The 13,865-nt window shown below is 37.8% G+C and overlaps 1 protein-coding gene across 4 annotated transcripts; it reads right to left on the bottom strand.

Moving 5' to 3' along the window:
- Positions 1–59: 59 nt before the first annotated feature.
- On the bottom strand, positions 60–12,696 carry eva1ba (eva-1 homolog Ba (C. elegans)). Of its 4 annotated transcripts, none has more exons than XM_079470031.1 (5): positions 12,225–12,696; positions 4,187–4,292; positions 3,485–3,628; positions 2,565–2,657; positions 60–2,030 (listed from the first exon to the last, which is right to left on the bottom strand). In XM_079470031.1, the coding sequence occupies exons 4-5, from the start codon at positions 2,629–2,631 to the stop codon at positions 1,606–1,608; spliced, it is 492 nt and encodes a 163-aa protein (XP_079326157.1). In that variant the 5' UTR covers positions 2,632–2,657; positions 3,485–3,628; positions 4,187–4,292; positions 12,225–12,696; the 3' UTR covers positions 60–1,605. The 4 variants fall into 4 exon arrangements, with proteins under 4 accessions (XP_079326157.1, XP_079326158.1, XP_079326159.1 ...); XM_079470032.1 differs by having other exon boundaries at positions 3,495–3,628; positions 12,225–12,532; XM_079470033.1 differs by lacking the exons at positions 3,485–3,628; positions 12,225–12,696 and adding an exon at positions 7,534–8,300.
- Positions 12,697–13,865: the final 1,169 nt, after the last annotated feature.

Here is a 13,865-nt window from a genome sequence, read left to right as displayed (position 1 = left end):
TAATTAATTGTGTCTGTTAAAATGATCATTGATGAATATAGAAATTGTAGTTCTTTTCTAATTGAATTATCCGAATATTCACTATTTATTTCCTTAACCCAATATCCTGATCAAACAGAGAACTTATGACACATCACTGACATTTCAACATCAAAAATTAAAATAATACAGCTGGTGAATGACAGAATGCGCTGCTTGGTAACTAAGCAGAATATGAAAGTTCCCAGTTTTCCCTGTGAGAAAGATGTAGAGACTGATGCGGATTTAGTTTCTCTTCAGACAAAAAACAACATCTGGAAACCATGTGGAATACATTAGATCCTCATAGCCTCTGACAAATCAGTGGGAATCGGCTATTTTTAACAACAACATAAGCAAATTCCCATAGAACCGGGTTTCTGAGTCCTTTCGCTGTGATTACAGTACCACCATTCACAAAGAAACTCAAATGATTTCCTTTTTTGGCCTTTTCTTTGATGCCATGTGAGTTTTGTACTTATTAGGTGATTTAACTCAAGTATCTTCATAAACTTCTACAATTTCAAACAACGACAAAAGTTGTTGCATAAGAATATACCGGCAATAGCTTCTATATAAACACTTCTTTGTAGACATCGGTTGACTTGTCAGCCTGTTTGGGTTTTGGATAACTGGTAAGCTGAATAACATTTAAATCAAAGTGTACACAAATACCAAGAACTCTTCCTGTGTTTCTTAATTCAAACAGGTGATCTGTGAACAGGAAATCAAAACAGTACAAAAGCACCTGAAATCACCAAAGTGACAAGAGACAAAAGGATCAAAACTACCAAAAACACTTTGAACTTAATCCTTGACTAAAACACATAGAGAGTTTTTACACAAACATAGACGGAATTGGGTCCCTTTGGCTGCTTGCGAGCTCTGTTCTGTTTATAAAATAAGTGCACTGATCATAAATGGTATGCACAGAAATGTATCAAATATAGTACTGTTAATACTGTTGCGAATGAGAAATCAACAATGCCATTTATTAAAAATGCATAAGATCTAAAGAATTGTGTGTGAAATGTCTTTTTGTACTGAATATTTTGAATGCTTGAGTTGAAAAGATTTGATAATATATCATTGACTGATTTGTTATTATCGCCCATGGATTTACATTGCAAATGCTGCCGATGGGAAAATAAACTTAGAAAAGAGCTAAATATGTTTTTTAACAACATTTTCTGTAACTGCATGACATGACCTATAGGGAGAGGAGTGCATTAGTTGAAAATAAAAGCATAGAACATTTAAAAAAACATCTTAATACAAAAATGGCACGTACAAAAGTGCTTTGGTTTTTGCGAGCCTCTAATTATCACCTACGATTCACAAACACTACAATTCACAAAAATGTTGGATCCAAATCTCGACAAGAACTTAAATTAAGCACCATGAGTTGAGGATTGACAACAGTTCAAATACAACACATCATCTGAGGCTGTATCTTTTGCTTACAGAATTACATTTGATCAATGTAAAAAAGAGCTAAATGCAATGGTCATTCATTGATAAGTCTGCGAAAGCAGTGCTCTGAGCTGACCTAAAGGGATGGCTTGAGTTTATGAACTTCTGGGTGTGTTAGTAGTAATGCACCCTTCCAATAGTGCCAGTCCCCGTACCCAGAATATCCGGCTGTCCATTTCTCCAGATTTCCCTGATGATCCTCTCTCTCTCCTCCAATCGCTGCGCTCGCTCCAGCTCTTCGGCCGATGTGAACACGTTCCTGTTCAGAGTTCCATCAGGCGTGGTTTGGTGGTTGCCCATGGGGATCTCTGTGCTGCTATGGAGGACAGGGTGCTCCAGTTCTCCTGCATCTTCATCCTCCTCATCATCACTGTCCTCCTCTTCCTCGCTATAGTCTTTTAGTTGTTTTTTCTCCGGTGTGGAAGGTGCTGTTGTGGTACGAGGTTTGCAGGAGATCCTGATGACCAGGAGGCATAGAGTGAGCACTAGACCGAAGCATACGCCAATGACGAAATAAAGGCCAAAACTCTCTGGATTTTCTGAAGAGGGAGAAGAAAACGGAGATGGATTCATACATTTACATCTCCGTTTGGCAAAATATGTTCTTTTAAAATTCAGTCATTCGTTTATCCTCATGTTGTTCAAAACGTGTTTATGTCTTTATTTTATGCAACACATAGATGATATTGTGAGAAATGTCTCATTTGTGTTCAGGGAATAGATCAATAGGGGCCAGATGCTGTTTGGTCACCAATGTGTTTCAAAATATGTGTTTTGCAGAAGAAAGTCATACAGGATTAGTTTTGGTGAACTTATCATTTTTAACATTCGTATCAAAGTGTGTCATTTTTGCACTACTTTTAGCTCTAAACAGAATAGCAATATTGAGATTCTAACAGGTTTCCTAAATGCTCCCTCCATCTGCCATCGTCAAACAGACACTGCAAGCAAATCAAATTATGTTTTGAGATGTGTTTCACTTTTGGGGGAAATCAACCTATTTGTCATTGTTTATAAATATGGCAGGTGAGAAATGAAAAAGCTTTAATTGTAAATATTAGAAAAGCACTAACCTTTAATGTGAGCATAAGCAGCAATAGTGTTGCTCAAGAAATCCATCTCCTTCCGTTTAACGTTCATTGTGGTTTCGTGCTATTTTGTGCTACCTAAAAGATAAACATTTGAAAATAATGTAGATTTTCTGCACGGTACATAGCGAGAACTTAATTTTCTCTCTCAAAAACACAGGCAAACAGAAACCTTATCCTAATACAAACAAAAACATCTTAAATCCACATTTAAACAGACACATGTTAAGGTGTGCCGAGTGGCTTTTATAGCATGTGTTCTTCTTTTTATTTGTTTGCTAAAGCACCAACACAACAGTCATGGGTTTGATTGTTGCGTACACATTCCAATAGAAACAAAATGTGCAGCTTTAATTTAATGTTAATGTACTGTAAATAAAAATAAAAGTGGCCGATAAGTCAATGATTTCATAGGGTTGTGTACTGGTGGTCCAAGCAAAGTACAGGTCCACAGCCCTGACATCCATGCGATCCTCAAGGCCTCTTTGTGAGGTCAAAATGTCAATTTTACCACCAGCTAGTGAAGCCCTTTTCTTATCCAAATCTCTACTTTATAGTGTCTAGACAGCACTCAGACCTTTGCTTTTGGTGCTTTTGTTTGCCGGATTTTTTTATGTCCGGATAAAAGAAAAGATGATCCGAGCCCCCTCCCTAATGACATCAAGTCCAATGCATTTCAATGTTTTGTTTGTGTGTTTCCTAACTGTGAACTCCAAAAATAAAGATTTATATTTCCTGCAGTCAACCAACAGAGCCGCACCCTCATGTACAGTAGGGCAAGAGTTTGAGAAGGTTATATTTATAACCCCCCCAAGAAAAACTCTCTATCCTAAGACGGTTCTGCATCTGGTTTTAATCTGACTCCATGTCGCGTAGTAGGCGCCACAGAAAACGCAGGGACTTGCCGGATCTTACTACATTTCCTGCGTCCCCTCCTCTTCACCCCATCCACAACAGTCACACAGAACTTCCTGCTGATTTTGGCTTTTCTGGTGCACTATTGTTCTGACTGAATGACATCACTGTGCTGCACATAATGGTTAAGCATTCTAAGAAACAATGTAAAAACACATTAAACTGAATACACATTATTAATATTTTTACAATTTGGACTGACACATTTTTCTAAAATGTAGAATTTTATTGCATCGAATAAAGGAGCACTTCACCTTAAGATCCTCTCATCATTTGTCCTAGTATTTAAAATTATTCTATTCAATTCCGAAACAAGGTCCAGTGTATCATTTTTCTATTACGGGATCAATTGAAATGCAATAATATATATATAACTACATCTTCAGAGGTGTTTAAAGACGTTACATCATGAAGCATTGTTTTTATCTTAGAATGAGCTATTTCTATCTATATACACTGCAGGTCCCCTTACATGGAATTCACCATGTTGTTTCTACAGTAGCCCTAAACAGACAAACTGTTCTGAAAAGCGTGTTTTGTAAATATGTTATCTCCATTGGGAAAGAAGCGGAGTGGGGGAGAGAGCCGTTGGTTGCAGTTCACAACCTCACCACTAGATGCCACTAGATCTTGGACACTGGACCTTTAAAATGTGATCATCATTGAATGTATCAACAATAAAAATGCCTTACCATATAAAAGCAATAGTTCAGGAGTTCAGTTCTTCTTCATTGTGAACTTTTGGTTCAGCTGAATGAATCCTGTCCCATGTGTTGTGCAAATTATGCGGTCCTTCGTCTATACAATATAGAAAACACACACATGTCAGACCACATCACATCCAAATTGACCGAGACATCTGCAGAGCAAACAAATGACGGACACATTTGTTCAGTGGACACAGAAAGTTGGCTTGACAAACGCACAGCCTTGAACTCTTGTTTTGAATTTCACCAAACGTCAACAAATATCCTTATAGACAGGAACCCAGCACATAATAAATGAGTTCTTAAGAGAAATAAATAGAGATAAACAAATCACGGTGAACTGACTGTGAAGAAACATTTTCTTTACATTGTAGTACTTCTACCATTGGTTTTGATAGCTTTCCAAAATGACAAGCCTAAATGATTCAGCCTGAAAACTGAATAAAGCTCAGCTGTTAGATATTAGGAACAAGCTTGAAATCTTAATGGCAGATGGTGTGAAAGTCTTCTCTTCTGTGGGTAGAGATGTGGCAGATCGTGTTGGTTTAGCAGAGCGTGTTTGCTTTTCAAGGATAGTTTGGAACTTGCTGACTTGTGAATGTTTCAATGAAGCGGTATCCAAGCATATTTTCATGAGTACTGTAGTTCCTTTATGAGTAATATATTATGTATAATTTACTGCAGGGACCAACCGATTTAAATAAATCCTCAAATGTGGTTATTATCAAAAGGTTCATAAATACAGTATCAGTATGCCATGAACTCCACATGTGATTGGTTGTGATTTAGTGATGTATAAATAATAGTGACCCAAAATCCAGAAACCTGTATTGTAGTATCAGACCTCACTGATAAATCATATTGCATACTTTATTTTGTTTGTAATCATTTGTTCACATGATAAGGCACAATTTTCTCTAAACTGTGACTGGAGAGCACTAAAACGTTTACATCATGAAGACTAATGACAGCTGGAGATGTGTTTAAAGCCTGTCTAAACAGCCAATAACCTGTTATTTTGTTTGTGTTTTGTTTTTCCCCTGAGGAGGAAATTATTAACAGACCTCCTGCCCTACGATCACCATAACCCTTAAACTCGCCCCTCTCTCTCTCTCTCTCTCTCTCTCTCTCACCTTACTTTTGTTGCTCACATGGTGCATGTGAACCTGACAAAGCAAATGGAAAATGCCAACTTATGTTACATTCTGACGTCTGGGGACTATCAATATGCAGTCAAAATTGACCTTATTTACATTCATGACTGTCTGCTGGAGACTGATTGACAAACGGCTCCTTTTATTAAAAAACTAAAAAAACAATATGGTATCTACCCTGAATAAAGTTAAAAAACTGTGGAATTTTGGACAGAACACTATTGAATTTAGATGATTCATTATTTTTAAAAACGGTATGCTTAATGGTTGATTTAAAAAAGGAAAGACACTATCATTTTTATAGATCAATGCCAGCGTAAAAACTGTCTTACATTTACATTTAGTCATTTAGCAGATGCTTTTATCCAAAGCGACTTACAAAGAGTTCGGGAAGCAATAAGCGATATGTCATAAAAGAGCAATAGTATATTAGGTGCTAATACAAAGTTACTAGTTTCAACAAAAGCTAGACCACTACCTGTTGAGAGGAGGGTCAGTGTACAATTTTTTTTCAGTTGTCTGTCAAGTACAAAAATTTGTCTATCTTAAAGCTTAAAAATGTGTCTGTCTTAAAGCTTAAAAAACAGCAGAAATGTATTTTAAACTATGACTACAACTATAAACATTTAATAAATCAGGGGACAGCCCAAGCTGTCAGATTCAGTGAAAACTGTTTTCATTTTCGCAATAAGAAAACCAAAATAGCATTTCCTTCCCCTGGATTTGTCTCCATTCGACAGGAAAATTTGTGACTGAGTGAAAATACCTAAATACCATCTCCTTATTTGTTCGTTCCCCTTTATCAGACATTCTGAGACTCTCAGTTTCCGAAAACACAGTAAGTCTAAATCAAGAGCTTAAGTCGATGAACTGTGAGGCACGAAGTGACCTGTGGAACAATTCGTCTTGCTATACAACAGAAGCTTCAGTCCTTAAAGCCAAAGGACACATCACTCATTAACAATCTGACCAACCAACTCCCTTTTTGTGCTGCACTCAAAAATATCACGAACAAACATAAAGAGAATTGAATCTATGAAATTAAAGTCTATAATTGAATCTACCAATATCAAAAGAAAAACATAACCCGAGCAGACACTGCAGTCTTCTCGTTTTTATGACACACCGGCGGCCAAAACAAGCACATGGATATTTACGATACTTAAAAATGTTCTTTCCGCCACTGGAATTTCCTGGCACACTGACTGAACCACTTGTGATCATTGTGGAAGAAGAGCTCGGTGACTGATGCACAGCTTTAAACCTGCATTTAATGAGATTTCTATGGACAGGTTACATGACCTCTGGTCTAAATATATAGAATACTATTAAAAACCTTCTTTGCTATCGGTCTTACCGCAACCTGGACTGTTTTGAATAGTCACAGAGGGACTTTAAAGGGACAGCTAACCCAAAAATAAAAATGGTCTCATCATTTAAAACCTGTCTATGACTCTTTCATCTGTGGAACACAAAATTAAATATTTTGAGAAACGGTCTCAGTGGTTTTGTGTCTTTAGAGTGGGAGTCAATGGAGGCCAAAAATGTTTGGTTTCCAAAATCGTATCTTCTTTTGTGTCCTGCAGAACAAAGAACGTCATACAGGTTGGGAATGGCGTGTCTTGCCCTAAAACATCTCTACCACAGGCCTATTTTCACAAAATAATTAATTATTTTGAAATACACAAAAAAGATTACGCACATAAAAGAAACATTTTCTTCCAATTTCATAAACATCGGGGTTGGAATGAAGACTGAAGGGATATAATTTGTCCCTGAAGGCACATTCACTTTGAAACATTGTTTATCATCATCTTTTGCACAGAACTCTACAACCCTCATGACATCCTCATAATCTTCAATAAACAACCGTTCAGATGTGCAGAAATGCTGACTTTACAATTTCTCAGCCAGCGTGCAGTCTCTGAGGTCCTGTTTCCTCCCATAAGCCAGCTTCACCTGAACACCAAACAAACGTTCAGAAGCCCTCCCCACAAACTTTAGTCTGTCCTCCCAGAAACCCACAGGTGCTGAGTGTAACTTTCAAACCAGTCACCCGGACACATACACAGCTGAGAGACCCATTGAGTTGCCTGTTAAACCGTTCAGGAGGAGACGTATGGCAAAGCCATTCCTTATTTGAATTCGCTTGAGCTCTTTAACAGGCCTGGATCTTACCATAACATTTTCAAAAGAGTGCAGAGTGTCTTTCTTCCTTGTTTTTCTTGACAGGGAATCCAGCGGATTTAACTGTGTAACTCATTTGCACGGGCTACCCTGCCAGTAGCTACTTAGGGGGGTATTTCATCTGGAGGCAAGTCAGACATGTGGTTGCTATCAGATCCTTGACCCCTGCTTAAAAGGTGGAGGTGACCCTCAAGATGCATGCCAGGCCAGCCAAGAGAGAGGAGAGAATGAATACCAACAACAGTTAAAAAAAATAAAGCAGTTTTTAACAATGAATATATGAGTTGAGATTACAAATAGGATGCAGAACAACAAGTAATTATAATATGGCTGCTAAGGAATATCCAACACAATCTCATGGGAATTGGTTATTAATTCATATATACTTGCACAATCTTATTCATATGTTTTAGTATGATTTGCTTTCTCCACAAAGACGTAAGATTTAGGGACAGGGGAGGGACTTCAGTATTGCTAATAATCTTATGTTTTGTGTACTATTCACATGGCGCAACTTCAGACGAATTAGCCACTTTCTAAAATAGTTACGATCCTGGGAGATCAGGTTGGAACATCCATTCAAAATCCCTTTGTGAGGTCACAACAAGTTCATGACAAGCTCATGATGTGCATCCATTCAGTGAAGTTAATATAACAGAGGGTGTAGTTGCCAGCCGTTGGTGGTATCAGTGGGGGTTTTGTGGCTGAAGGCTGTGCTCTTGGGTTGGGCGTTAATGTAGAACAGATGTGTGTCTCATACTGGAGATTCAATACTTTATGCAAATGCAAAAGAGAAAACACTTATGTGTGTGTTTCATGGACACATCATCAGCCCAAGTATGCACTACAGGTTTAGCAATAATCCAAAATAATTCTATAAGATTATGACCAACTTGTACCAACTTGCAACCTTAGGTAAAAAAGTACACTAATTGCACTTTAGGTACTGTCGTATAATGTACTGAAAATGTTATTTTGCAACGCATTGATTTTATACTTAAAGGTACCATTGGCTGTTTTCGAAGCTTTGGTTATGTTTATTGGGTGTTTAACAAAGGAAGTTTCTCTTTCAAAAAATGCTTTATATTTCACATATTCCATTGAGTCCATTGTTCACCACTGTACCTCTTCTCACAAAACGATCAGATTTTTTTCGGTTTCTATAAAGTTCCTCCTTCCAAAACCCTCTGATTGTTAAAGCTGACCGAGTCTGTTGTGATATCTCGCTGGCACTGAACTTTGAGCTTAATCATTTTGCAGATATTATTAATGTTCCAACAGCAACATTACACACTAACTAAAGTTTGAAAATTGGCATCACGTGGAACGGCACCTTTATCTTCCTGCACACATTTGCAAACGGCTAAACTTGCCTCTCCAATATTTTGAACATAAAACAAAAGTCAACAATTTGTGTATTTAATACATGTAAAAATGTATATTATCATAATTAAAAAATATATAAATAGTTAAATGATTTGACACTAGCCAAACACAGGCCGCAAGTTAATAGCAGTCCTGGGGCGCACGTCCGACGAAATGGCCTATAGTATTTATAACTAGCTGTGTATAAACGATAAAAAAAAGATGTTTATGGAATGTCAACATGTGTGTGTTTAAATTAAAATCCCAGAAAGTTTGTGCGTGATGGACCACGCAACCCTCAGCTGATCTCATCTCCAAAGCTCCTCAAATAGAGTGTGATCTCATCTGTAGATCCATCTAGCTCCTGAGACCTTTGTAGATCTCCAGAAACATGCTGGATCTCTAACATGGACCCTCTGATTACTCTGTGACTCTTTCATCATTTCCATGGATTGTTGACATTGTTAACCCCAAAAAGATGAACAAAGGTCAAGGTTAATTTATTATTTTGCATACAATAAACAAACAGAGCAAACAGTTTTCGACTCAGCTGTGCTCGATTATTCACACCAGAAAATGACTTGCTGTGGATTTGGAGTTTTGAATACAGATATTTCCTTTCTCAATCAACATCCACCAGCTAATAAAAACAGAGATGAGGCAGAGAAAGAATGTTTGGGAGTTTTTTAAAATACAGACTGGTCATTAAACCCATGCGTCTGAATCAATCCAACTCAGATAAGTGGGGCCCAAATTCTTCTCTCTTCCAGATCAATCATGTGAGACCTGACACATGTGAATGTGGAGATGTCAGAGTCTTTAACGGCGCCACTTTAAGGGCGTCATTTCATTGGACAGAGGTTCTCAACCTTGGGGTCGTGACCTCTTGTAACCCCTATGTGGAGTCAGAAGAGATGCAGATGTGGTTGTTGGAAATTTCTTGTTCGTTTTAAAATTGTGTTAAATTGTTGAGTATTGTGTGAGTGTCACTGATAAAATGTATAATGTAAATACACAGTATCTTGCTTTTCATAAGTGTGTACCAAATGCAGACATGTCAATTATATAGTTATAGTTCATCAAATATTCTACAGTTTAATGTATTCGTTTGGCAGATGCTTTTATCCAAAGCGACTTACGCTGCACTTTAGATTTGTTTCCTCAGAATCAAACAAGCTCTTTGCATTGTTAACACAACCATTTACAAACACGGTTGCTTGCTTCTGCTTCTCTTTTGTGCAAATTTGGAACCTAAACAAATATTCTCTATAAATAAAGCAGGTCACAGTTTACAGTAGGTTGACCCAATCTCAATTATTCAACATGGCTGCTTTTTGTGTGTATTTGTGTATTCTATCTGCCCATCTCAACAATGTAGATACGGCAGGAGTTTACAAATGCAGCCCGAGTGGGGATTGACCCCTGACCCCATCTAAATCTACTGCCGATGTTAACTACCAGCTCTCATGAAGATAAGGTGGCTGCTGATAAACACGGTGGACAGGGTTTGCGGAAGAGAGCAGACGATCAGAGCAGGGTTGAATGGCTTTGAACACAACTCATCCATCCTTAAACAAAAAATAGCTGCAGGATTTGCTTATCTCTCTTTTCGGGATATAAATCAAACTAACATTGCATGACATTTTCACGTCTGGTGAAATTAAACTGTTTATTTAATAACTAAAAAGGGCTGGATATAAACATGGGGGATTTTAACTACCGTATTGGCTCGGGTACAGGAGACCCTTTGAGTTGATGGTACACATAAACCAAGCAAAAACCCTTAATCTAATCCCACACGATCACGTTACACTATTACTAACCTTCACACAGATAAACACAAGGGTGTTTGTTTTCACAATAGTAATACATTAACCAATTAACATCTGATACTGACGTATGCTCAACAATCCAGGGTTTACTGAAAGCCCATATGGAGGCAAATATATTTTTCATAAGGTGGAAATGAATTTGCTCTCTTTTGTCTAAAATAATTTTCACATACAGTGGTTTTTGATTGAAAGGTTCATGAATCGTACCTTTACAGGACAAGATAAGTATCATCCCAATCTCACGGCAGTTCGTGGCATTGACATAAAATTTGGAAAATAGAAATGCGTGTTCATGGACATAAATATCCCAATTTTTCCATGTCAGTGTGCACAATTTTTTTTAAAGATCGGGTATCATGCTATGTCATACATTGTGAATTCTTTACACTGTTATAAGTGCTGGCTTCTCATGCTCAACTTATTAAATAACAAGTTGGTACTTGATCCACTCCCAGAGCACTCTAACAGGGTTTGAAACTGATAGATGGCGTGTCCCAGTGCTAAAAGACATGCCAGACATGAACTGCACACGGTAAGTCAATTTCATTCAAATGTCTGTGTTTTCTTGGCAATCGGCGTGTACGTGCATAATGTACAAAACACGAAGGTATTAATGTGATGATGTGTTGCTTGCTCGTGCTGTAGTTCCATCCCAGTATCCCCACTAGTCCCACACTAGCAGCTCGTGTTTTCCCAGAAATAACCGTACAGCTGTATCTCTCTTTTATGAATTTGATCAAACTAAATGCTCTTAGAAGATACGACGTATGCAATACTACTGTATAGGCACTCAAGATTAATATGAGATTGGCAGAAACTGCCTGTGAAACGCGATCTTTAATGTCACTCAGCACGACTTTCAATTCATAGACTGCGTGTTAATTTACATTTATTTTATAACCTGATATCAAAAGAAGTCGTACATTTTAGGATTACTTCACCCCAAACCCTAAAATCACAGCTGCAAAAGCCATTTTTACTTAAAACAGGAGTTTCACGAGGGGGCAAAACAATGATAAATGGCTCCCCTAACCCCGCCTCTAAACCTAACGTCAAAGGGGAAAAGTCAAAACATACCAATGAGATCGTAGGAATGGGCACCTTGTAAAATAGGTTTGAATTCCCATCAAATTGCGTTGATATATATTTATACATATGAATGATACCGAGTTTTAAAATACATTAGACTGAAAGTCCTGCTGGGTGACATGAAAGAAGTCGTGCTGACTAACACGAAAAAAGGGGAAAATTTGAGTCAGTAAACAGGAATTAATAATGTTGTCTGCATTCATATGGGCAACAGACCCAGATGTGACACATGTGCCAATGCAATATCTATAGCATCCGAATCAGGATTATAATCATATTTATGCCATATGATATGAAGATAGATGCCAATCTTACAAAAAGAATATCACAGCAACAAGTATGTAACCTTTACCAATATAATATGACAAAACATAAACTAACCGGCCAGTTACTCACCACAGAGAAAGGTTAAAGCTGTCGTCTTAGACCGTCACTTGCATATTCAAAGTTCTTGAGAGGTTTAGTCCAGAGATGAATGCATCAATATGTTACACAGTCCAGGCTGAGCAGGATTACCCAGCCTGTTTACAGCCAATGAATAAATACGTTTTTGTCTTCACAACTCAATGACTGCGGTTTGCTTCTGCATTAAAAGAGTCTGTAACAAAAGAGCAGAAGACTCGAAAAAGAGGCGTAAGAGAGTTCTGCCTCTGTCAGGCACTCACAACCAGCGGCAGGAAAGCTGTCTGACAATACTCACACGCAGACGAGAGGAAAGAGGGGGAGAGGATAAGGAAAAAATAGGAACAGCCTTAAATGGGCAGGGTTTGGGAAGGAAAAAAGGAGGGAGAGGGGGTCTTTCCCCTGTTGTTAAGGAAACGGCCGTGAAAAGCCAAGTTTAGAGCAATTAACTAAGATTTTCCACACTGAATAAAACATGACAGAACGGCCGAATGAAAGAGCCTTTGAGAGAACTTTAGACTGTAAAGAGGGTGTGTTTGGTCTAAACTTCAAATCAAAATGTAGTGTGTTATGTTATGTTTTACTGATTTCAAATACATGCACTGAAGTCACTCACAAACAGTGTGGAAAACTGGAAACTAGCAAGAGAAAACTTTGTGTGGGTAGCAATTGCCCCTCAAGTGGAGAGGGAAATTTATATGCGTTTTATCACCAGAGAGCAAAAGCGCCTGCAAAAGACTGCAATCTAAAACGTCACAAATCTCAAAATAAACTCAAAACTCAAAAATAAATAAATACAATATTGGTCCACATGAAAAATATCACCATCTCTGATTAGATTGACCCTGCCAGAATTTTTTTTATACAGTATTACTGCGCTCTCCTTCCGAAGTCTTGGATGTCTAAATTCACTGGTTTTCAGGAAATGGAAAAAAACCCTGTACTTTTTATATTACTAAATGCTGTCAACGTGGACAAGCACTTTCTAACACTTTATTGGTTAGATATTTGCAAAACCCAGTGACAAACATAAAGGGTCACTGATAAAAATGATTTATTAAATCCCAAATATGAAGAGAAGGACAACAGCGATATGGAAATGTATAGAACACAATGTTTGTCTGATTAAATACACATTTTCTCTGAATTTCCTTTTCTCCTCTTTGAACTTTATGGAAACAGATAGAAAAGAGAAACACAGTGGACGCATTGCCACCCGTATCCTCTTAGAGCTCAGAAACACAATGTTACACAGATCCAGCAGTTTCTGCAATTTCTTCATGGAGCTCTATGATACTTCAGCCTCGATCTCCACGCAGCTGGCGGATATCCACCTGTCCAATAGGCTGATTTACACTGTAGACTGGCGGCTCTTCAAAGCCGGTAGGAAACACGGGGGTGCAAACTTGGACCAATATGAGAAAACAGCTTTCTTTACTTACACAAAGCTACCAAAAAGCAGTTGTATTCATTTCTGTACCAAAGTCTATAGATTATCATGTTTATCATGGATCTGTCCAACATAAACCCAACGCTCATTTCAGGCACCAGAGAGAATTGTAAAAACCATCTTAATTCAAGATGTAGAAAATGAGCAGAGGGATATGCACTTACAGATGTGTTCAGATGGGAAAT

This window comes from Barbatula barbatula (assembly GCF_947034865.1).
Source record: "Barbatula barbatula genome assembly, chromosome: 12".
Taxonomy (NCBI): Eukaryota; Metazoa; Chordata; class Actinopteri; order Cypriniformes; family Nemacheilidae; genus Barbatula; species Barbatula barbatula.
This window is presented reverse-complemented; position numbering and strand designations above follow the sequence as displayed.

What these genes read in the sequence shown, in the direction of transcription:
- eva1ba (XM_079470031.1), bottom strand. Translation starts at nt 2,631, where the DNA reads ATGAACGTTAAACGGAAGGAGATGGATTTCTTGAGCAACACTATTGCT. An exon ending in TGCTTATGCTCACATTAAAG is followed by an intron (nt 2,031 to 2,564) that starts GTTAGTGCTTTT and finishes CTCCCTCTTCAG; the next exon opens with AAAATCCAGAGAGTTTTGGC.